The following is a 24,788-nucleotide window of genomic DNA, read 5'->3' as shown; positions in this document are numbered from 1 at the left end:
ATCTGCTTGATAAACAAAGCCTCCAAGAGCTCGCTTGCCGCAGTGGCTTTGCTTCTACCTAATGTAGATATTAGTCTCGCCAAATAATAGCACGCACTTGCAACTTTCGCAGTGCGTGGGCAAATGCGCATTTCCGCGGCGTGTCCACGAGACCAGTCGTTCACGCACCGACCGGTCTGCCTCACGCAACACATCCCACAAGACAGGGGTATTTCTTAAACCATCTCGACTGCGCAATCTACAAACGGTTTTTCGTGCTTTTTCCCCCAGTCATGCGCTCTTTTGTTTCCGGGAGTGCAAGCGCAAAGTTGACCAAGTTTACGAGGTGCAGAGCACACGAGCCGCACATTGTGAAGGCTTGTGTTCATTCTCGCTCAGGGGTTTTTTTTTTTTTTTTGCGCTCTTCTAAATTTAATTATCAGAGCTCTCTAGTTTGAGTCATTGGTTCATTTAGAAAGTGATATAATCTTGTGACATCATGAGACGCTGTAGGGCGCTCTACTTCGTGCCTGTCTTTCATAATGCGCATCTTTCCCAGACTGGCGGTAAAATCGACGTTTCTGGTATTCCAGAAGTATATCAGTCGATCAAAACATTTCTCTTTGGCCTCTCTTTAAGTCTGTTTTAAGGCTCCGCAGTGCTGATGCGGAAAGCAGTAGCATAATTAGTTAGAAGCCGCACGCTACAAGCGCATGTCGAGGGTTAGGCTCCCAAGGTGGTGCGTAGTAGGTGGTGAGTGGCACAAATGCTTCGCACGTCAAGTGGCGAAGCTTGCTTTTGCAGGAGGCATATATGGCTCCGTTTCTAGCATTATGCTGCGTGTTGGTACTAACATGGGGTCTCCGCCGCTTAATTCATTACAATGCGTATCAGCAAGATCGAAGCTTGCGTGCGTTATGAGGGAATACGCCAGAGCGGCGACGTGCTGAATGTACGGAAAACCGCCAGATCGTTCGTAACTCACTCACGCTCGTAAGGGCTCGCAACGCATTCAGGTTGCAGTTAGAAATCATTTCTAAAGCTGAGCAGGTATTTTTTAGTAGAACCGACCCTACCATGTTGCACAAAAATATATTTCTACTCGCAGATAACTTTTCAGTTCGTGCTGTTCGCGTGAAATGCTACGTTCGTGCAACACACGGACTCGCGTTTTACCTTGTAGGTGTTCCATCTGGAGAGACCACATTGCGCCATAGGATGCTTTTTCTGCATATAACACTGCTAGAAATGCGCACTACGTTTGGCTACACTTTCAATCGTTAGCACGGCAAGTGCAATTGCTCCCGGCGATTCAGAAATTGACGGGCGCTCAGGGGCAAGCAGTGGCATCGGATTTATAGTGGCGCTTTCTGCATCGGCAGAAGCTGTATCTTGTCGCTCACGAAGCGGCAAGCATCGATGGTGGCTTCCAGCGGATTATGACGACTACGGACGCGAACTCTCTTGTAAAGACGAAGTTCCCGGATGAGGAAAACGCGAATTCAAAAGCTGATGCAGTGTGTTGTGCAATGGAAAGGGCATTATGGAGCGTTCGAACGTACAGCGACAATGGACCTGAAAATAATGATAGCGGCGAGATGTTTGTGCGTGGTAATTATTTATTATAACGCGCGCCATGAAAATGATTACTATGACGAAGAGAGACTGTAGTAATGCCATGCGTCAACCTACTTACGGGAACTGACGGCGCCACAAATTTATTCGTTTTTTTCCTCGGTTGCTCGACTTGCTGAAACTCGCAACCGATGAGAAAAGAGGTGTGACGAGGTCACGCACAGAAAAAGAAGAACAGCCACACGAAAGCCACTTTTCGTAGAAACATTCTGTTTATTACTCCATTTACCAAGGGTCCAGCTATACATAAACGTGGAAAATGTCAACCACCTGGCATTCAGGTGCACTTCAATGGCTACTACTCTTCGTCGCGTATGACAGTTCAAGGATGGTGCACGCTACATCAGGGATAACGAACCGTATACAGGGGAAAGGAACAAACATTGGGTGCTTAACCACAAAGAAACAACTTCCTCACCAGAATTTTTTTTTCTGTTTCTTGAATACACCATCGCACAGGGAAAACACAGCTATGAACAACGTGTGGCATTTGTAAGAATTTTTTTCCCGTGCTAAAAAGAGAGAGAGAGACATCCATATTTTAGTAGATCGTTAATCGACGCTCCACAATAAATCGCGACAACGAAACAACCTCTATTGTTCATTAAAAAAAAAAGGAAGAAGAAAGGAAGCGAGAGACGATGTTGCACGTTGTGCGACCAACATCGCTTTCGTGGCAAGGTTTACATATATTGCTGCGAAATGTAGCAAAACTTACCCATAATTCGACCAGGTATATTGAAAGAAATCCTTTGTTAAGTAATTAGTGAAATTCTTTAACCCAGCATCACATTCCTGATCTCGTACCACGCAAGTTCCAATAAATAAGTTGAACATTTTGAGAAACATGTTTCGTTTAGTTCGTGGGATCTATGCCGAACGATATTAAGGGTGATATACAGTATAGCAGTGGCAAGGAACTCGACCGAAGGAGGAGCTGACGCTCAAGGACATCTCTTCCACACAGACCCCACTTAATAAGTCGATCAATTCGGCAAATGTCTGCAAGTGTCTAAATAAATAAATAAATAAATAAATAAATAAATAAATAAATAAATAAATAAATGCCATTTAACACGTCATTATACTTGAGAATATGGGCAGCTCTCGACGATAGAGCAGTAAAGACCCTCCTCCTCCCTCACCCCAGGGGTGATACAATAGAGTGCTCTGCGCAGTGACTCCGCCCCATTCTCGGTTCACTTCTTTACTTAGTTTGCGCAGCTAAGCACCAGGTCGCGAGATTTAAATCCCAGCCACGGCGGCCGCATTTCAATGGGGGACGAACTGCAAAAACCACCCGTGTACTTAGATTTAGGTGTACATTAAAGAACCCCAGAGGGTCAAAATTAATCAGGAGTCCTCCACTACGGCGCGCCTCATTATCAATTCGTGGTTTTGGCACGTAAAACCCCATAATTTGATGAATTTTTTTACTTACTTAGTGGAACATACGTGGAACGACACTAGGAATGTAGCCGCGACACGTCGTCCTTCAGCGGAAAACAAAAATTAATTTCAAAAACCACGCTGCCGTAAACATTGCATAGAGGGGTCCGGGGATTGCATGTTGGCCAGCATCAACGAAAGACATTTTCGCGCAGACCCATTTTTTCGCTGGGGTGACGGCGGCTCAAATGCAGCCTCACATTCAGGGTAGGTGTTTGCTCTCTGTCTATGTTAGCAGCATCCCCCTGCTCTTGGGAGACAGCAATATCACGTTCGTTCTGCTCGCAGCGTGCTGGATGAATTGCCGCCTGACTGTGTGGGATACTTGTCGAAGCACGCAGAGTTGTTTGCTCTGCAACTTTCTTACCGAACCGCCAGAAATTTGGCACCACAAATTGGTTTTCATATCGCGTGTCTCTGCGACAACTACCTCGGATTATTAAGTATAGGCGAGTCGAGACGAAATTATACTTTATTTTTTTGCCAATAAGCTTTCTTGTGTGGGTGGTCATAAGATTTTGCGCCATAATCCCCAATACGACGATTGCTAATTTACAATATTTCAGCAACTAAATTTTAATTAACGACTTTAGCAGGCATGTTGTAATCGCAGATGTGAAGTCAGCCAGTAACTGAAAAATCGAATATTGAAATTTTGTTAAATTATAATTGAGTTGGCGATATCGCGCAAATTTTATGTCCGTCCCATTTATGCAGGTTGATCAGCAAGAATCATCATTTAATTTTGAGTCTCATATGTTACGTCTAATCTGAGACAGCCGTCACAGAAATATGCAATATTCGCGCCGGGAATGGTGACGTAACTTGGCAAATAGTTATCCTGCCCTTTGTTCTAACTGAGCGCCTTCTTTCTCGCATATGATATATTTATGCTTAGATGCCCAGCCCAAGCAAATATTTTTTTTCTCCTTTGATCGCTTTGTATATTTACAGGGGCAGGTTTAACGAAGGCAGGGCTGTCACATTTTTTTCTTTCCTGATAACATAGAAGAAAAAGGTCCGACGTTTACTTATGTGTAATGCGGACCTCTGAAAAAAAAAAATCAAGCGTACAGGTCATAGTGAACATGTGTTTCAAAAGCTGAGCAATATAGAGGCGCACACTCACAACGATGTGTGACACGCGTTGATACACTATGCCTACGTGCATCAACCCCTTGACTTACAGTGCAGCTAATGGTATGGCTGGCGCAGCTAGAGAGAATGACTGTGGTGTTCCGCACTTGTGAGCAGCTGCGACGGGCCAGAGTTCACACTCAAGGAGCCGAAAGAACAGCACTGGCAGTAGCCACGTACTGAACGCAGCCTGGTTCAGCACCCTGGTTTTTCTGTGGAAACGTTGGCTTGCGACAGCGGTGCTGAAAGGTCGAACTCTACAGAAGAGCGGCCATCCTAATGCTGCGCTGACGCAATGAGGGGGTCGAAATACCGTGTACGGAAGAGAGTGTAAATGCATCTTCATCAGTCAGTCCCGGTGCAAATGAAGCAGCAGTGATTCGTGCACGGACTAATTGGTAGTAATATAAATAGGATTTGACAGGTAATTTTAGAAGTTAACCCTATTTTCAGGTGGTCCCAAGGCATCGTACAAATTTTGCGCGCTATTACAGGCTTTCTGCAGGCTCTAAGACAAGTTAAAGACCAGCAATACACAGCCACATTTTTTTCTTTTCGTCACTTTCCATCCTGATGTGCCCAAAGACGACGAAGAAATAGGTCTGAATGGGAGAGCAAACAAACAGAAAGACCTGTAAGGTCGTTTTGTGGCACGTTCGAACCAAGTATATTGGCGTCGCTTCATACACACACACAATACGCGGTGGTGGCTTAGTCTTTTGCACCGTTATACTCCCTAGTACGTTCACAAGGTCATTTAGACGCCGGCAAGAAAGTAAAGAAATGGCTGGAACGAAATAGCGTAAACAAAGGCCAAGAGAGTTTTGCCATAAGAGCGCTGCGTACCTAACAGTTAAGGCGCGATCACAGGTCATCGGGGTCTACCGATCTAATTGGTTTCCGTAGCCGGCGAAAGCGAGGCCACGGTATCTCGGAGGCGCAACGGGGGCTCGCTTCGAGCGGGCGCAGCGTTTCGGGAATATAGATATGACGGGAGGGAAGCTGCGTCTCAGAAGCGCAGATGGCGGGGACTTTGTTCGATACCCCTACAGTGCACCAAAAATGCGTGTCTGTACATGGTATGACGGGTGCATACACTACTTTTATACTCGGTGGTGTGCAGCAGGGTACGGCACGCGACGCGCGACGGGAACACTTGGCTTCTAAGTAGAGGACAGTGGCATGGTGCGGAGCGCCATTTACCACACGTGAGATTTGGGCATTTTGCCTGTTACAGTCGCCGCACGCGCGGAACGCTGCATGGTGAGGGGGGCGGGTGGGGGGACGGCGGCGTTTACAAAGAAATACATATACACTCGCGCTGTCCCTCTATACATAAGACCGTTTGTGGGCGTGAAAGTCTAGTTGCGGGGGAAACTGCACGCTGATTACACACTGATGAAAATAAAGAAACATACAGGGGAAAGCACAACAGTGGCTGATTCCATGCGCGGAGGAAGCGAGGAGTTAATCTGGCACCGTAAAAAGAAGAATAAGTAAAGAAAAAGAGCGAAAGCCAAAACCAGGACAGAGGAGACTCCGGGAGGAGCTGAACACGCTCGGGTTGAACCCCATGCTGCGCACGTGGCGCTCAGCATAGAGAGGACGCCAGCCTGGCAACGCCTCTCGTTAACACTGGGAGCACGATGGTGCAAATTTTCGCCTGCAACGAAGATACTCACATCGAAGAACACGCACTAATGGAAGAGAAAACGTCAGGTACTGTTAGGGAGGAAAATCAAACGTAAATGACGACCACGGCGGTTCCAGACGAGCATGGACTCTGGGACCCGGTGGCCACGATAGCGCCTCGTCTGGGGTAGCAGACGGTGCCAAGGGCCGTCTACGAGAACACATGCTCAAGAACGGGAACAAATTTCTCCGCGAGGGAACAAAGCACGCCAGCCCCGGAAGAAGCACTTGCAAAGCCAGCGTGACATGTGGTACACAGTACTACACAAGGATAACATCACTAGTCACCCCGCCTATGCACTCCCCTCTTCTCGTCGGGTGCGAAAGACATCTCTTCTGCGCCTTCTTCCAGAAGCTTAGGCGGCCATCTAACATCTACACACTCTTCGACAAGCACGAAACATAATCATAAGTAACGTTGAATACAAATGCATCACAAAAGAATGTACAATAAGTATGATATGCCACATGTATGCACATTTGCAAGCATTACAGGAACGCAAGTAAAGAAAAGAATGAACAACCTCCTTTTTCTAGGCGCGAACACATATTACCTTTTTTTTTTTCCTCTGCACATATGCGACAAGACAAGTCTCCGAGTAAGATTTCATTACCATGCCGTTGACTGACTCAAACAGCAGACGGTCAGTAAAATAACAAACGAAAGGTTAAATTATTCCTGCAGAAATGAACACAAAACTTTGTACACTTATGCACATTTACGCAGAGGAGGGAGTAGTATACAAAATATGTTTGATACTTGCTGGAAAGGTCCGCTTTCAATGGAGCCAGAGTGCAGCGCACGACAAACATTGAGCAAATGTTTGACTAGTGTTCGAGGAGCTGGGACATGAAGAATGTGAACACAACCACTGTAAGGATCGAATAGCTCTCGGGGAAAATGATGACAATCTCCTGTCTACAGGCATCGGCATACGAAGCTGAACTTATAAAATTGCATCACCAGTGTGTCTTAGTCTGTATGTTTTCTTCTTTACAGTATATTTATGTGTGTTTACAGGAACGTGGAAGGCCATTCAAGTACAAAGGTTTTACTTTCAGTTATCTATGATATATTAATCGGCTGTCGAAGCTCACGGCATGGGTGAATGTTCAGTAAAAGCGTGTGTCGCTTTTTTTTTAACATGCAGGTCTTGACAACAATTTGTGCTTAGGCTGTAGAAGGAACGTACAACGTGCAGTGGTGAACAAAGTGTGCATAGTGAAAATGTGCTCGAGCTGGAGCGTTTGCTGTGCAAGGTCAGGTGCTCACACTGAAATACAATTATCACACTCCAACAACGTGTCAGGCGGGATTCACTGTCGAGTGTTGGAGACTCTGGTAAGCCGCCACTGGATCATTTCACACCGGGTTATTCACGTCATGACTGACTATTTTCTAAAGCTCGATCATCGCATTGAACAGATATATTGAAAAAAGAAAAGATCAGCACGTGGAAGCCAGCAAATTTATTTTTGACTGCTTACGATTACTAAAGGAGTGCTTTACAGGTGGGCTCTACAGCCACGTCTGCCGCAAAACGGTTTATATACTCACACGCACCCGGACGTACTTTCTTCCTTTCTTTTTTCTTGTGGGTGTGAAACGGGCACCGGCGAGGAGGACTTTGGTCTGTTATGGGCTGTGTAAACTACAGCTCAGGAAGGTACACTCGAAAAAGCAAAATTCTATAAACGAGATTGCTCTGAACTCTACTGGTGTCACTGTTTGAGACGTCGCGTTCGTCACTGTGTCCTCAGCCCGACCTGTTTTCATTCAACACGTGTGCTTGGCTCGAATTGCATTTGTGTCGCAGTTTCATTCGACTAAAAAAATACGTGTCTACAGTAGACTGTATCGCAGTGAGGGGCCAGTTACGCACCAAGATTCTGCTCTCGACATTTGCCATTCTCGACAGCTCTTGGCAGTGACGACTCCTAATAAATATGCGAGCGAGTGACCTGCCCAAGTTCCCAGCTGCCTGTCGGCAACGCTTTGACGCTCCAACTGCACGTCTTCCACGTGACGTGCTATATTGCTTATGCTTCACGCTGGCTGGACAGACAGCTCAATTTCAGGCGCGGCAGCTGGCGTGAGGAGGCGAACCACTGAGCTGCCCGGCACGGTATATAAAAATGTGACATGGGCCGCAGTGCGGACAGCACAGAGCTGCGATGGTGAACCCTTAGTCACTTTCCTCCAGGCCGGGGGTGCTGTATAGCTGCCGCCTGCCGTAGCACACACATTGTTTTCCCTTTGTCATAAGGGTGTCCGTCATGGAGGGGCGAACGCGACAGCCACTCGGCGAAGCTCGGCTGCTGCGTGTTGCTACTAGTCGAGGAGGAAGTGGGCGCGTGCGGCTTGACGGGGCTGTACTGCTCACATGAGGGCGCAGACGGCCGATCCCGTGACCGTGTTCTCGGGGCCAGGGGCAGCCGGCTCGGGCGTCTCCTCGACGCTGTTGGTGCGCGGCAGAAGGACGCCGGCGGTGCGTCCCGTCTTGGAGAGTTCCTTCTTCTCGACCAGCTCCTTGGGTGCCACGGGCGACAGCAGCGTGGGCGGCGTCTGCTGCGTGAACTCGGGAAAGCAGGCGAACATGCTCTGCTGCTTCTTGAGGATCTTGTGCTTGGGCAGCTTGGGTTTGGGCTGCAGGCCCATGTCGCCTGCGCCGGCGTGCGCGCCGGTGGCGCGGGGTCCCCGACCCAGGCCACCGTTCCAGACGGCCGAGCCACCTCCCGCGCCCGTCAGCTGCAGGTGCTCGCGGGAGCCGAACGGCGACAGCGGTTTGCTGGCGCGGAAGTCGTCGGCACCCGCGGCCGTTTCGTGCTTGGGGGACTGGGCGCGCAGGTCCCAGTAGAAGGAGTCGAACGACTGCTCCCGCTTCAGGTTGCCCCGCAGCAGGACCCGCTTGGGGACCACGCCGCGCAGGGGGTGCCCTCCTGCGACCACGCCACGCTCGTTTGCTACACGGCCGCCGCAAAAAGGAGGGCGCCAGGTGGGGGAAAGGAACAGGCCAACTGCCGCGAAGCGACCCCCCGCATGAAGGGGAAAAGCAGCGCAAGGTTGCCGCCAGAAAAAAATGTCTAGGGCGCAAAATTGCAGCCACTCTGCGTGTAATAGCCGGAGCGTCGACTGAGCGAGTCTGTCACACCACGAAGGTCATCCTCACGACTAATCCGTAAACAAGTCTCGCGCACTATAGACTTGAAAGACTTACTGCGTCTGAACTGCATTGCGGCGTACATTTTAATTTTAGCACCATTATAATACCGTTTCTGCTTGTATGACACCAGAAAAAGAACTCAATGGCAGCTACAATTGCAAGCTTGCTTACTTATTCTTCATTGAGCGCAATAAGTTATCAAGCAGAGGCATTCGCTCGACACCACTTACTCGAATCTCCCCCGCTTAGATTAAACATTTTGACCCGAGCTAGAACATTTGCTGTGAGCGTGCCAAATAAGAAACATAAATATGACAGAGCGAGGTAAAAAGAGAAGAACGGAGGAATGCACGATAGGATGCGACTGGACAGAGACATCCGCGAATTTGGGAACGTCAAAGCGATCGTTTAAGTCGTGGCGGAATACTCCCTTTGGTGATAACACTGCTGAGTCGGCGCTCGCGACACAAACATGGGGGAAATTGTGACACAGGGCGAAGTGCACACTATGCGGCGAGCATACGCTATCCGATTTCTAGGGTTTGGCTTTCCAGTGCCAGGAAAAGCTTTTACGAAAAAGGAGGCCTAGAGAGCTAGTGATACTCTAGAAAACAGAGCCTCATTTAAAGATGATAATCACGTCAAATGACGAGACAAACTTGATCAAAATCTCGCTTAACAAGAGGCAGGATGTTGTACGATAAAAAATAACGTAAGAAGTAAATTGCTTCTAAAGATGCTTGTGCATAATGGCCTGTCACTATCTTCCCACTTGTACCACCAAGAAAGAAGAATCAGCTGTATAATTATATTTCGACGTTCTAAGTCTTGGTTTGGGGAAGTCATCGGAACATCAATTGGTTTATTATTTCACTCTTTTTTTAAATTTTACACCTGTCCTTCGTGCGACGATGTTGCAGATGATTTAACTATGTTTTGTTTGCTGGCTCGTTTCACAGTGCTGTGTCCGAGTGCAGTGTTGCTTCCCAACAGGTGCAGTGACGCCACATAGTTCTAGACATGAAACATGCTTTTAAATGTGCAGTTTGTGTCTTTGCTTTCAACGTTCTTAGCCCTAATGATGTATATGGTGCCAGTGGTTCTGAACAGAGAGCTTATCGGCACACACTGTGCGCATCGCTGAAAGGACGAGAACGGAAAAGAGACACGCAGCGACGATAAAAACTGGAGCTGCATGCAAAATGTCTGCCGTGGGACGTTGTGCCACGGGGCGCTATTCGTTATAGCAATACTGACAAGCCAGGGTGTCCTATAAGTGTTCTTTGCCTCAACAAAGAGCGGCCATCAAGATCAGCTAGGCAGCTATAATTTGGCACTATAGGTGTGCACATTTGCACATCAAAGGCGGGCTTCTATACTAACTTCGCTTTCAGGCTTCTGGCGTGCTTTACAAGAAACCCAGGAATGGAGGGCCAGACATTGCGACATTTATTTTTTGTAACAGTTTATTCCGCGCACCACGACGTGTCAGCGCTTGTTGCAATACCGCAGAAGCACTGGAATAGGACAAGTTTCATATCCAGCATAACAGCAACAGCGAGAAATTCTTTAGTGCTGCGATAAAATTGGATATATTTAGGTTCAATACCTCGCTCCGCCACCACGCGGCGCATTGTCGACACCCCTACCAGTTATCTGATGCTGATCGCGTAAACACTGACACAATATGTGATTTTAATCGTCGATTCTACGAGAATTAACAGACCTGTACTGAAATTGAATATGGCGAACTCATACTCGGGTAAATGAAAAAAAAAAAAAAAAAAGCTACATATGCGTTCGCAAAACCCACTAGGCCACCGCCAGTGGCCGGTCACATCTACCACGGCTACGTCTACATTTTGGTCAGATTTTGTTACTATTCTCTGAAAACTGCCACTCCGGAAGAAATTCTGTGCCCTCGCCAGGGTGGCTCGGCGTTCTGTTGCGGAGCATGAGGTCGAGGGTTCGATTCCTGGCCGCGTCGGTTGCATTGCGATGGGGGCGGCATGCAAAGAGGCTCGTGTGCCGGTGCTTTAGGGGCGCCTTAAAGAACACCATGCCAGTTGTCAATATTGGTCCTTAGCTCACCACTGTTCCTTATGTGCACTTTCGGGACGTTAAACTACAGAATTTAATTCTAAATTTTGAGCACTTGGCAGACTGTCGTCTGAAGGAAATGCAAACCGATTCCATAACTTATACGCAGCCAACAATAAATTCCACCTCACGCAGTATTTCCTACCGCAAATGGTTCTTCTTCAACTTAAAAATCTGACAATTTTCATGTGCTCTTATTGTTCAAAGTGTGCAGGCGTTTGAACGACAGATTCGGCAGCCAAAGCCCGCACGACCGCATGTGCAACGCGTGGATGGGAAAAATAAATTTACTTTTTCGCCCGAAATTCGCTTGCTCGTTTCACTGTGTTGTTTGGTTAGTCACGAAAAGCGGCGTTTCAGCACCTGTGTCGTGTTCATGACCACTGCTCTCTAAAAAGATTTGCACCCGTAAGCTTGTTTTCTACTATAACTCACACCCTTACACCCTTGCAAGTGTAACGTTGTGAGTTATAGACCAATTCGCACCCTTAAACACCCTTAAGGGTATAAATCGGTTTACAGTGTGGCTGCTCGTTCAAACAATTTCTCCTCTATAAACTCCTGTAGAAAAAAAAAAAAGCGTCAGTGCCAGAATTTGTTGCACTATCGTTCTTTTCCGGGATCGTCATTCTTGCGCTGCATTTATCAAAATCTTCCCGATGTTCCCATTGGAACCTCGTATGTAACAACTTTTAAACGCTACCATGATTAGACCGTCGCTTTATCCCTTTTAAATTCAAAATAATGGAGCTTAGAAATGAATGTTAATATTGGCATGCTCTAACGAAAAAAAGAAGTCGACATTGTTGACGCCTGAATATATCTATATATGGTACAATCTGGCCGATAAACGTTGGTATTACAAGTAGTGACTCCGTACACTGAAAATGCCGTCTACATCGGCAATACGCTTTTTTCACTTACGTGCTGGGAGAGGCACTGATAAATTAAGGCTTTCGATGGGGCGCGTGCGCTGTTTCGGTGAATGGTATGAAAGGTTAACCTGCTCAGTTAGGCTAACGCCAGCATATGCGACAACGTGTGCCTGTTCGTCTTGTGCCACGGTTAACGCAGTGTATTTAGTGTGGTAAACACTGACACTAAGAGTTAGCTAGCTGAATAATACATGCGTGCAAGGCAGGCAAATCAATGACCAAAATTTTAGTGCGACATCTGTGAGAGGTTTCATGCACGTGGGCACACTATTAGATACTTTTAGTTTCATGTACGCAGAAGCGCTACGTACGTGAAGATCTTGCAGGTTCCAAATGCTCATGCGCCAAATGAAGATAGCGCCATCTCTTCTCACGTACGCACGTGAAATCTGCGCTTGTGTTGAGCGCCCCACGCGCGTGACGGGCTCTGCGAGTTACCGGGCAGAGAACACAGCACAAGCTACCGCGGACGCGCAGTGTGCAAGGTGCGATAATTGCGCGTTGGCCCTGATTCCAGCTCGCCTTGAACAAACTTGGTTGCAGTAGCGTTCATGTCTGCCGGCAGAGGGCGCCAGTAGACATGCGGAAGCAAAGATCTATACGTTTGCGAGGCCTCCACCCACAGAATGTTACGTACGAATGCGGCGCGTAGCACACGTAAAACTCTCACGTTTCCGTGCGCAAAGCTTCTGCGTACGTGAAACAAGATCTGTCTGTTATTACCTATACTGATAAACAGAGTTTTAGTTTAATACATTGTATTTGCGAAGAGTCCCTAAATGTGCTCGAAATAAGCTCTTCTAACCACGATAACTTATTGTGAGAGGCTACTGCAAACATCCGCTTGGTTTTGATGTGGGGCTCGAATCTCTAAGCGTGGAGTTGAGGTCAGATGCATGTTCTTGGGGCTTGGCTCTCTACCTGTAAGCACTGGGCGCACTCCCTCTCGCTAAAGAGTACCACATAATGCACTGACAAATGCGGGAAGTGGGGCTGCGATCAAAGGAGTGAAACAGAATGTGGTCACCGACGAGCTTTGTAAGGAAGCGGAACAAAATACGTTTGTCCTGCGCAGGCACCGACATTATAAAATATCTCGTTGTGTACTCTGACGCACCCTGTCCTCATCGTTGTTTCTGTTGTTGGCTGCTTCAACGGATGTAGTGTAAGCTTACTCAGCGCCAGTCGCATTACACCATCTCCTCGACTCAGAAGTTTGCAGTAGCCTGTGCTTGGCATTTTCTTTTGGCGCAAATGCGAGTCGTGCAGACATGAAGCGCCATTATTTATGCATTAAAGTTGATTGCACCATTTACTGTGCATCTGCCGATGGTATATGTACAGCCCAGGATAAGCAGGTCTTAAAATTACCAATTGCGAACGTCCACTATAGCCTTGCGCTACTCGCGCTACTGAGCGTCAGCTACAGGGATATATTAAGCCTTAACCATTTGCAAATGACGGACAAGCCGCCCGCACATTATCTTCACGCACATTTTCACCTAACCTGCGCAGGCCCTGCCAGATGACATTCAACGGGGCATCCGAGCCCTATATGCCACGATGGCGTTTTTAATCTATTGTACTTTTGCTTCGCGTTGAGCCAGAACTTCCCGAGATAAAACGCGTAGGGGATTCGAGGGGATGAGAATTTTTAGGGCCACTTTTCGAGAACCTGCTCAAAACCCAGCTCGCACATAGTTGAAGTTAGGAACAGCTCTGCTCCCTTGCCTAATACTCGCGCTTATTCTACTTCCTATAGGGAGCCCGCAGTCGGAGAGATAGTTTAGCGTCTGGCCATCCCTAACTTGAGGCATGAACCCGCCTGCGAAGTCACGCGATCAGTCTGCGCCGTGCCGCTCCACCGGGAAGCCGCCTCCCCGCTCAGTGACTCTTCGCGCGGGCCACGCTCTCGAGCCGGGTGCGGCGCGCACGGCGCGCGCTCTGCGGCAGGCGGCGCCGCGCTCGCTCACCAAGCGTCTTGGGCTCGTCGCCGACGGGCGTGCCGGGCGGCAGGTCGAGCATGAGCCCCTTGCCCGGGTTGTTGAGCAGCCGCAGCATGGGCACCAGCGTCGAGCTGGCCAGCTGCACGACCAGGTGGCCCGTGTTCAGCGAGGTGGTCACGGCGAGCACGGTGGCGTGCAGGTCGAAGCTGGCCACGCGGTGGCCGTTCTGCGTGTTCCACAGCTGCAGCGTGTTGTCGTCCGAGCTGGACACGGCCACCGAGCCGTCCAGCGTCAGCTTGGCTGCCCGGATGGCCTCGGTGTGGCCGCGCAGCACGAACCGGTCGCTGCCCGTCGTCACGTCCCACACGATCAGGTTGCAGTCCTGGGAGCCGGACACGGCCAGCGAGCAGCGGAACGGCGCCACCGCCACGCACGTCACCGGGCCCTCGTGGCCCACCAGCACCTGCACCGGGAGTGACGGGAACAACATTCGCGGCGTGTTGACCACGCAATTCAACGACAGCTGGACTCACTAAGCGAAACAGCGGAAGAGAAACGATGCCTGTTCTTGCCTATATCTTCTTTCCAACTGCGCTATTTATTCTCTTAAGGCTTTCTTCATCATCATATCTCGCTATCGGAACTCCCTTCTCTACATTTGCCCACAAACTCTTTTACCGTCTTCGCCTTTTCCAAACTCTTTTCTTTTTTCTTCCAGTTACGTGCTGCGGGACGGGGTGCCTACCGAACCACCGTGAGCCGAGTGCCGCTCTCGAGTGGGGTGGGATGTGTTACGCGTTGGAGTCTCGCCGAACGTCCCCGTGCGGGAACAGTCGCGTTTGCTGTTAGCTCTCGGCCCGCGTGCCGATCCGATCTTGTCCTGTATAATGACCTGTATATAGTGTATAAAGTCCCTTTTGTTATTCTCACCGACGCCTGACTCGGAGTGTTTGCTACCGACTAGAGAGCTGGCAACGCTTTGTCACGAAACGGGTGACGAGCGCTACGGTACCACTCTAAAGTCGCAACAGGGCATGCTCGAAGGTGGCTCCTTTCGAGGACCGCAAAATTCAAAACCGGCACCAGTGGGAGACCCTGCTGCTCAGCTCAGACCAGCGAGACCAGATCTGGGCCGTTTAGCTAGCTGAAGCGGCCGCTGAGACGCAGGGGATCTCGGCCGTCTGCTCGGCGGAGGGAGGCTGCGTCCGCCCTCGTGATTGCTGGCATCAATAAAAGTTGACTCTCTTTCTCTCCCGTTTCCATACCGCATTTGTCAACACTGCTGACGCGCCTGACCACGGCTGTAAGAAACGTAGCAAACAACTACGGGAAGGTGAATTGCGCTGACCTTTAACGGACCGCATGATACGCTAGTTCGAAGAACTCTGCTAGGCCTCATTCGGTTCATATTAAACGGGTGTCGATGGCACCACTGACTTTCTATGCATTGGGCAGATAGTAAATTGAGACAATTGCTATAAAATCGAAAAGAAAGAAAAGCAGAATATACATGCAGCTCTATGAAAACTGCAGTCCTACGAGAAAGGAACGTAACGAATCAGCCACAATGGATGAAAGAAAGTCACAACGAGCTCACGTAGCACCAGGCAGAAGACGGATGGATGGATGCCGGGGTTTTACGTGCCAAAAGTACGATTTGATTATGAGGCATGCCGTAGTGGGGGACTGCGGAATAATTTTCACCACCACGGGATCTTTAACGTGCCCTAATGCACGGGACACGGGCGTTTTTTGAATTCCACCTCTATCGAAATGCGGCCGCCGCAACCGTGATTTGATCCCGTGACATCGTGCTTGGCAACGGAACACCACAGCCCTTTTAAGCCACCGCGGCGGGTTCCAAGCAGAAGAGACGTATCCCAATATAAAAATACGTGTTGCGCTTGAATTAGGTTTTAAATTAATTTGTTCCATAGAATGAATTGAGCTTTAATTTAACCTTATTTGCGTATTTCATTTCAGTTTTAATTTTAAAGTATATCCACTGAAATTATATTAAAACTTATAACCGACTTTTTCTGTTTCGTTTTATTTAGGTGCCTGCTAAGTACGCGCTCTAAAATTTTTGTTTCGAATAAACAGAAAAAGTATGACAATATTACTGAGATAACATTTATTTGCCCCAATTTATTAGTAGTTTTGCTTATAACATCACTTTTGCCGTTATTTTACATGTGTCACTCTGTTGTGGGAGTAACTTTTACCCGCTTCCTGAGTGCTGCAGTATATTCACGGAGTATGAAAGAATCCAATGCTGCGATGCGTTGTAAGAGGTCACGCACGCTCATTCAGGTGCGTAAATATATCGCCTGAAGCAACAAAACAAGCCCTAAGGCTGTCAACATTTTTCCATGGAGCACAATGACATTATTCTAAATTATGCTGGCCAGTTTTTGATCATTTAGCAATGGCTATGTATTGGGCATTTCAGGTGTAAAGCACACTGTGACCCTCCCTAAGCAATATAATGAAGAATATCGTTGGGATGGAATGTCCTGCTATTTACGAACTACTTATGAACAAGCCGCGCATCGTTATCCGTCTGTCGGCCCAAGTCCATCTGGTTGCTCTGATGCCACCAAAAGTGCGAGCGACGACTGCCAAGATCTGTCCCCAAGAGCCGACGTTACGCGGAGTTCACGCTGTCACTGCGCGTTGCCATTCGTGGCTTCTGTAGCGCTACGCATACGTCATTCTCCTTTACGCATTGTACTACAAGGTACACCGACGAGGCGCATCTTAGTTAAGGAGCCCCACTCCAGGTTTGGGCATTGAAAACAGAGAAGTGCAATGTGTGAACACATTGGCGACGATCCTGTGTGTACAGTATTGAACCGACGTAATCCACGAAAACAGCTGATAATGCAGAAAAACGTCCGCATGCCCTTTCTCGGAGGAGCCACGCTCTTCAACAGCTGATGTGACGTCACAGACATGGTATTTTTGTGTCACACGCATGATGCCGACAATGCACAAAGAGCCAGCAGCAACGCGAACTCAGTGACCCGAATGAAACGCAGCACGAAAAGAGAGAGAGAGAAAAAAAGAGAAAAGCGGCCGGAAACACACACACCGCAGCAATAGAAGGAAGAGAAAATGGAGGCGGGGGTAGTGACGTAAACGTTACGTGGCACTCGGCACCAATGGGAGAAGCCAGGAGGGGAATGTCGCTTGCGGGTGCTGAGTCCATATGACGTTTCCTACACCAACTACTGTAGGGAAATCTGGGGCTCGTCTCTACGGGATGATTCAGCCAGCATGGGAATGATGGTTAGTACACGGATTTGACTAAACTTCGTCCTTCTGGCTTCAAACGGCTCCGTGACTTTGCGAAATTACCATTTTCAGCAAAATAGTGCCTTATAAATGCAACAATTTGAAGTGATTACGCATGGGTGGTGAGTCATATTGCCTTCTGCATTTAGAGATATGGAATCAGGGCCAATAACGGCAGGTCAGGTATAGTAAATAAAGCCACAAGAATGCCTGAAGCCACAAGCCCGATGATAAGACAAGTCCATGCTCTAAACATCATTCACATGGTAGTTAAACAACCGCACAGTCAGAGTTTCCTAGGAAGCTCTGTGGTCGATGCAACGGCTGAGAGCCTCCGCTTTGCGGAGGGTAGCTCGCCTCCCTACCTCCTCGCAATTCAAGATTTCATTTGCTTCTATGCCGGCTACTATAAGGAACCCTCTTTAAACATTCTTGCGGTATAGAACGCTCAGTGGGTGGTCGCTTTATGTTTTCTAGCGTATAAAGAAGGTTTCCAAGCAGATCCCGGTGAAGGGCCCTTTTGAACTTCCGTGCCTTTCCTTTGGTGTTTCCTTTTGCTTCTGTGTGCGTGCGAGTTTTTATTTTTTTGCTCACGATAAGCATCTGCGGTTGCCCAGCTTGCGTTTTTAAACTTTTAGCCTATTCTACGAGCTTCCGTGAACAACTTTGTAAATCTTATTTCTTTTTCACCAGTTGAAGCGACGCCGCGTGAGCCAACCCTTTTCTAATGACAGCGCTTGCGCTGTTTTGTGCGGCATCAGCGCCTGCCTGCTCGCCTTTCAATACCGTACTTCTTGCGGAAGACCAGGTACTATAATATTGACGACGTTTGCGTTGTTTTCCATCCTCCAATCTGCCCTTATACTCGTGCGCCTGTTCTACCTTCACACGCCTCAGCCTGTTCTTTTTTAGTGTGTTTTCCTGGACAACACACCAGGTTTCTCTCCCAGACGACGACAGGCATCCGTACCGTTTCTGCAATCATTGCACTTTCTCTTTCGTACAGGGTGCGCCCTTTAAAAGTTTGATGAGGCATGAAGAATAACACGGTCGAAAGGAGGAACGGGAGGAAGGCCAGAGAGCTGGTTTCAACAAACAATGCGATAGAAGAGGCTTTCCGAACGGTCGAAACGAGATTGGTGCGCTCAGTTCGCCTGGAAAGCAAGTAAAAAGCCGAGCCCGCATCACCACGAGGCAAGTGCAGCGCACTCTGCCGGTGAGGAGAGATATCGGAGGACGAAGGCAGCACCGCGGAGCATTGGCCCTAGGCTCAGGTCGCTCGTTAAGCGCAACCAGCCAAGTGACGATCACGTGCGAGTGCTCTCGAGATGCTGCAAGTGGAATAGTGTGTTTCAATAGCCAGGGCTTGAAAAAAAAAAAAAAGGCGGAGACGGCCGAAACGCCCCTGGTCGAAGCCGCAGAAGCTTTTGTTCCCGTGCCTGCGAGTGCGCTGGATCGCACAAGGGTGGGGACCGATACGGTCCTCACCATAATGGCTACAATGCTCAGGGCTGGAAGCTAGCAACCGCGACACACCTCTTCAAACTTATTTATAATTATTCATTTATGATATTTGTTGATGATGAAGCGCTCGTGCAAATTGCCCGTTTTTCATTACGAAGATACTGGCCAATGTTTGCTTTCGTGGTCGGTGACGTAACAGAAGGCGCTCTGCGTGGGCTGCATATTTTGCAAGATTTTTTTTTTCTTTCAGTACTATTCATTTGTTATTGTACATCACTCAGAGTGGCCGATCTTGGCAATTACGAGAGCGCAGTGCCGAGGAAACCTATGACTAATGACAACAAGAAAGTCGGAATTAAAAGAATAGTCTAAAAATAGAACGTTACAGTAGTATAACGTAACTGACCTTTTCTATCTCGAATTTTATTTGATTCCTATCATCCACGTCTCCAGATAGGGCGATTACGGTGCTAATGTAAACGGGGTCTCTGCAGACTGGTTCAATTACGAAGCGAGAAAAGACATAAAAGGGCAACAGACGAAAAAAAAATACGCTGCAGGATTTCGGAGGCAAGGGAAAGCCGTATCGCCAGCACAGTCTATCGACCTACGTGTTCACATAAATGGTAGAGACAGGTAAAGTGCGCGCCGTAATTAGTCTCTGTGTGAAGTGATTTTTAAAGAGAAATGGAAGAGATAAGTGCAGTACCGTAACTGTCTCTCACAGGAGGACACCATAATAATTAGTCTCACACTTTTTGATCGATAATTGTGCCTCTGATATTTTAACATTTTTGATCATCCTTTCGTGAACGTTTCTTCCATCTGTACTCTGCCTTTCGTGCTGGTTTATTTATTTTTTCGGAAAATGGCACGCCCTGGATCCCACCGACCCGCAATCTCATCACTGAGCGAGGCCGGTCACTCTCCTTCAGAGGTCGCCAAAATTCTAAAATTTCACCGCAAAAATTTCCACTGGGCTCTCAAACGCAGTACTCTTAGGAGGTAAACCGCAGTGGCCGTCCTGCCCCTGTGGCCACTTCTCACATTAATAAAGCTGTGAGGATCCGTCGCGGTGCCTTAGCGGCTATGGTGTTGCAGTGCTAAACACGAGTTAATGGGATCAAATCCCGGACTCGGCGACCGCATTTCGATGGGGGCGACATGCAAAATTGCCTGTGTCCCGTGCATCGGGGGCACGTTAAAGATCCCCCGGTGGTCGAAGTTAATCCGCAGTCACTCACTACGCCGTGCGTAATAATCCAATCGTGGTTTTGGCACGTAAAACCCGAGAATTGTAAAGTTTCGAGGAAGATAATCCAATGCCAGCCACGGAGAAGCATCAGAAGGCTGGCTTTGGAGTTGAATGTATTGGCGACAACAATGCCAATGCGAGGGGATTTCAAGGTATTCCCCCTACATGTTCCAGAAAAGAGATGGAGGGACGCAGTTGCAGAGAAAAGGAAGATAAAAAGAAATGCCGGCTGCTGTTGGTACAGGTCGCAAATGGGGAAGGCTTGGCAAATGTTTTCACAGATGAGAAAGGCTTCAGGGTATAGAGGCCCGTCACAACACTCGGAATTCTCATGTGCTTGCTTCGACGTCGGAGCTTGCTTATGCAGCCAGTTGGACAGTTTTTCGAAACTCTCATGCGGTCTCTGTCATGGTTTGAGCTGGGGTGATCACCATTGGCCGCATTCCTCTCGTTATTGTGACAAAAGGCGCCTCAAGATCGACACTCGCACGCACTTTAAGAATATTCTAGAGCCTACTTCACTGCCCTCATCCCTGTCGTACTTAGGCGAGTAGTCTTGAACTTTGCAGCCAAAACGGCCCCGCAGCAAAACAATCGAAGGGCAAATCGACAGCACAACAGTGGTGTCGCGCTCTCACGCCCGACTTCATTCCAGCTGAAGACTAGCCGGCGAACTTGCATGACCTAAACTCGATGGACTTTTGCGTGCGGGCTATATTGAAAAAGAGGCCCGCTACCTACAGCGCTCCAGCATAGTGAGCTTGAAAGCGTCGCTGCAGAAGGAGAATGGAGAAAAAAAATATCCTGGGGTATACTTTGGTGGTCGCGATTGAAGCGTACCCAGAAGGTTTAAAAGCCATGATCAAGGCCAGGAGCAGATAAAATGTTTCGTGTTGCATTCCTAACATATCGGGTAAATGCATACAAAGGGTATTTCTGAGATTTTTAAAAATTCCTCAACCAATATATTAGGCATTAACCTTGTGACTATCGTTAGGCGCTTGTTAACATTAACTATCGTTAGGCGCTTGCTCCATCATCGCAACAAGTATCAGTTGCATTAACAAAATGGGGAAAAAAAAGGAAGTAATTTTCTAGCGACGTGACTCGTGGTTGGGGGATGTTGAGCTTAACGTCTTCAAGTTTTAATAAAAGATGAATCGAATTCGCAATACTTCAATAAACTGCAACAACGAGCCCACAACTGTACCGTACTCCGCAGCAAAACCATGCAGATATCACATTTCGGCTAAACTTTGCCTGATAGAGGGTACAAAATCAGATAGAGAGTACAAAATTGAGCACATTAAATTAAACGTTCAGCTTCACTTGAGCTTTACCCGTTTGTTTTAAAGTCAAGTACAATAGCGAAATCTCACTTCTTTAAGTACTGTAAAAGTGTAGTCAACAGCTATAGTTATTTACGTTTATCGTGCAGTCTCGCGCCTGTAAAGCGGCATCATATATCTATAACATTTTTAATTTCTGGATATTTCTTTTTCATTAGAACATTGTAGCGCGCTTAAATCAACGTTAGGCGATAATCACCAAAATTGGGCTTTATTATTTAATTAAAATAAATTGCATTGAAAGTAGCTCAAGCAATGGTCAAGCATTTCTGCATTTCGCGAATATTTCAATATCGCACCTAAAGGTAGGCGTGAGTCCTATGCAGAGAAGTTTAGTTTGCGGGGCCAGCTGGTGCATGACGACGGAATAGGGGGTTCCAGCAAGTATAAGGACCAGAGCACAAAGAAAGAAACGCACAGGACAACGCTGGAGCGTTGCAGCGTTCTCCTGTGCGTTTCTTTCTTTGTGCTCGCGTCCTTACTTGCTCGAACCCCCTATTCTGTCACCTACATAGAGGTCTCTCAGTTTTCTTGCACCCACCGTGGTGCCGGGGTATACCGGCTCCGCCGCTGAACACGAACTCATGAGTTCGATTGCCGAGCACGGCGTCGGCATTCCAAAAGGTGGCACCCTAATCTCCGCCCCAGCGACGGCTCTTCTCCGGGTAACAGAAACAGATCTCGAAGGCTATGTTTTTGACTAGCGCACGCACTGGAAGCTATTCAAGAATCGGAAGCACATCATAGACGCCGTTTTATATGCCACCTATGGGGACGGTATGCAAGAACGCTCGCTAAAGAACCACGTTAAAGAACCCCAGATGGTAGTCAAAATTAAGCAGGATCCTTCCGCTATACACAGCGTCTCTCATATAGTGTCTGTGTCGCTTTCGGGACGATAAACTCCGCCAATCATCAAAGTTTCTTCATTGAGCACAAAATGACGTGTTGTGCTAATTGAAGGGGTTATATTCAACAAATCAGCAGCTGTACTGGGTTATGAGAGGCGCTGCAGTGGAGGGCACCATGTTACGAGTCATATACAAAGAACCCCCGGCTGTTTTTAACCCACTCTGCTATGTAAGTACGCGGGTGTTTATTGCTTGCTGCTCCCATGTGAATGCGGCTGCCGCGGCGGGGATCTAACCCATCAATTCGTGCTCGCCAGTACAGAGATGAGAAAACAGCACTGGAGGAAGACATACTTTCAAGGCACTCACGAGGAATAGTAACCTAAGGCGGATTGGTGAGTTACACTTGTGAAATGCCAAAAACGTAACTGGCGTTATGAGCTAAGGCTTGGTAAGTTAGAGAAGACGCAAAAACTGACGACGCCGCTTTAAGGTTCCAGAACCAGCACCCCATGACTCCATTAACTTTAGGAGCGTCTGATTGGGGCCGTTTAACCGTTTCTAAAGCAGCCGACGAACATAGCAAGTTTTGATAACTTTTTCTGTGCGATAACAGCCCTACAACACGCGAGAATACATTGAAATTCGTGACGTCACACTGGGGTATTCATGCTGCGGTACTGGTGCAAAACCATCAGTCTCAAGAACTCTTTTTTTTTTCCCTATTTAGTGTCCCTTTATTGCGACCTTGAACGGACGCGTGCAACAGCGTGGACGTGTTTGTGTCCGCGCACGGATATTTCACAGCGCGAAGTTTGTAGTACGGTAGTGTAGTCTAAACTTGACAGTAAAATACGTTAGAAGGTGGCGGTATTTTTGGTGCGTAAAGGTAAAGAAGAAAGGTTGTTCGCAAAAAAAGTGTTTTGCCCCGCTTACCTGAGTTAGCTTTGCCGTGGCGACTTCCCACACCTTGAGCGACATGTCTTGCGATCCGGTGACAATGGTTTGGCAGTCGTAGGTGACGGTGTAGCACAGTATGGCTTCACTGTGGCTTACAGTCTTTTCGCTGTCTGTCTCAAATACAGGCCAGTATTTTAAGCTGCGCAAACAAATCGAGGACAGAAAACATGAACGGCACGCGACATGCTGTCACAAGCAAGTATCATGCCGCAGCAACACTTCCATTTCACTGCAAGCCTAGGTTAATTAACAATTACATTTTCGCCGCACGTCTTATATGTCAGTGGCAGTTGGCTAAACACTTCGCAATACTTATCAGCAAATGACAAACTTTCACACAACGTTATAAATATAGAATAAGGTGGAGTGTTTCTTGCTAAGCCACCGGAGAAGCTGAACGAATTCGTATTCCGGATAACCCGCGGCGAAGTTAGGGTAATAAAGTTGTTTTACTTTCGTATCTTTTATGCATGGGAGGACCGGTAGCTGTAGTGAGGCTGCCCTAACGCACATTTTTCAGTTTTATTAGTGTTTCATTTTTTAATTCATAATTTTGTTCATAAACATGGGCTTTAATATAAGCGGTTATCTGCCTTATATTTTGCCTGACACTTTTTATTTCGCGATAAATTTCGTGGTCAGACGCACTCTCCCATCTCTGCAAATATTTGTCCAGTTTGCAGTGGAATACACACAAAGCTTGCTAAAGTGTAAACGTTTATTTCTTTTGAACATCATCACTTTCTTACAACGTCGACATCAACAACAAGAACAACAACAAAAAAGAATAACGCGTACTCATGTTAGCACAGACATTGTTTATTTTAACTAATATGCCGGCTCGATAGTGCGACCACGCCTACCTTTCAGAGCAGCCGCTGTGGCCAGGTCGAATGTCGCACGAAATAACCCCGACGGCATGATTTTGCTAAGTTCTAGAGACGCCGGAGACATTTGTCAAGAAAACCTTGACATTGCTGTAAAAAAATATATATCCGCCCGGTTCAGCGATTACTGCGGCTGTAAATTTATTTGCTGCGACATCACTTGCTCTTCCCAACGCCTCCAAGCCTCTCACTCCTGCAATCCCGTACGAACTCCCCGAAGTATGCGCAACGTCGGCCACTCGACAACGACACAAGGACGGCAACGACGCCGACGGCGATGGCATGACGACTCAGGTTTTGTTGCTGCAAAATGTTGCACGTGGCATCAGTGCTGTAATAATGAATAAACGACGTGTGACTCACGGCACGACGCTGCAGCGAACGAACGAAAGAACTGACGGAGTGACCCCTGTTTAATGTTCTTTACTGCTCTGGCGCAGAAAAACTATAACTAAGCATCACGCTTCAATCGCCACCATTGACGCAGAGGCCATCGCACGCGCTTGGCCATTGCACCGCGGCGTTTGCTTGCTTGCTCGAGCCATTGTTAGAGGACCGAGCAAGCAGGAAAAACGCCGTGCTTCTGGTTCTTTATGTCGGAGTAACCATGTTTCTATAGTGCGTAGAACAAAAAGCAACGCGCATCATGTATGCGTGAACCTTTTGATGAACGAAATTGAGCGACATT

The 24,788-nt window shown here is 47.8% G+C and overlaps 1 protein-coding gene across 1 annotated transcript in view; it reads right to left on the bottom strand.

The window, feature by feature from the left end:
- Positions 1 to 1,803: 1,803 nt before the first annotated feature.
- The window catches only part of LOC126547118 (protein qui-1-like), a 154,932-nt gene continuing 131,947 nt past the window's right edge, over positions 1,804 to 24,788 (bottom strand). Inside the window, exons 16-18 of the mRNA XM_055062607.2 lie at positions 23,190 to 23,352; positions 14,065 to 14,500; positions 1,804 to 8,832 (exon numbers count right to left, since the gene is read on the bottom strand). Of these exons, the coding sequence (XP_054918582.2) occupies positions 8,273 to 8,832; positions 14,065 to 14,500; positions 23,190 to 23,352 (1,159 nt within the window). The 3' untranslated portion in view covers positions 1,804 to 8,272. The remainder of the gene's footprint in view (positions 8,833 to 14,064; positions 14,501 to 23,189; positions 23,353 to 24,788) is intronic.

Source organism: Dermacentor andersoni, chromosome 1 (genome assembly GCF_023375885.2).
Source record: "Dermacentor andersoni chromosome 1, qqDerAnde1_hic_scaffold, whole genome shotgun sequence".
Classification (NCBI taxonomy): domain Eukaryota; kingdom Metazoa; phylum Arthropoda; class Arachnida; order Ixodida; family Ixodidae; genus Dermacentor; species Dermacentor andersoni.
This window is presented reverse-complemented; position numbering and strand designations above follow the sequence as displayed.